This window comes from Mandrillus leucophaeus, unplaced genomic scaffold (assembly GCF_000951045.1).
Source record: "Mandrillus leucophaeus isolate KB7577 unplaced genomic scaffold, Mleu.le_1.0 Scaffold306, whole genome shotgun sequence".
NCBI classification, from domain to species: domain Eukaryota; kingdom Metazoa; phylum Chordata; class Mammalia; order Primates; family Cercopithecidae; genus Mandrillus; species Mandrillus leucophaeus.
The window spans coordinates 846,673-847,338 of record NW_012103210.1 but is presented as its reverse complement, the minus strand read 5'-3'; the positions used below and the strand labels follow the sequence as shown (position 1 = coordinate 847,338).

Sequence of the window (666 nt, the reverse complement as noted above, 5' to 3'; positions counted from 1 at the left end):
GCAGCGAGGAGACCGGCAGCAGCGAGGACCCCAGCCCGCCCGGCGGCCACCTCGAGGGCTACCCATGCCCGCACCTGGCCTATGGCGAACCCGAGAGCTTCGGTGACAACCTGTACGTGTGCATCCCGTGCGGCAAGGGCTTCCCCAGCTCTGAGCAGCTGAACGCGCACGTGGAGGCTCACGTGGAGGAGGAGGAAGCGCTGTACGGCAGGGCCGAGGCGGCCGAAGTGGCCGCTGGGGCTGCCGGCCTAGGGCCCCCTTTTGGAGGCGGCGGGGACAAGGTGGCCGGGACACCGGGTGGCCTGGGAGAGCTGCTGCGGCCCTACCGCTGCGCGTCGTGCGACAAGAGCTACAAGGACCCGGCCACGCTGCGGCAGCACGAGAAGACGCACTGGCTGACCCGGCCCTACCCGTGCACCATCTGCGGGAAGAAGTTCACGCAGCGTGGGACCATGACGCGCCACATGCGCAGTCACCTGGGCCTCAAGCCCTTCGCGTGCGACGCGTGCGGCATGCGGTTCACGCGCCAGTACCGCCTCACCGAGCACATGCGCATCCACTCGGGCGAGAAGCCCTACGAGTGTCAGGTGTGCGGCGGCAAGTTCGCACAGCAACGCAACCTCATCAGCCACATGAAGATGCACGCCGTGGGGGGCGCGGCCGGCG

The 666-nt window shown here is 69.4% G+C and overlaps 1 protein-coding gene across 1 annotated transcript in view; it reads left to right on the top strand.

The window, feature by feature from the left end:
• HIC1 (hypermethylated in cancer 1) overlaps positions 1–666 on the top strand; it is a 17,861-nt gene that overhangs the window by 6,472 nt on the left and 10,723 nt on the right. Inside the window, exon 3 of the mRNA XM_011987277.1 lies at positions 5–663. Within this exon, the coding sequence (XP_011842667.1) occupies positions 5–663 (659 nt within the window). The remainder of the gene's footprint in view (positions 1–4; positions 664–666) is intronic.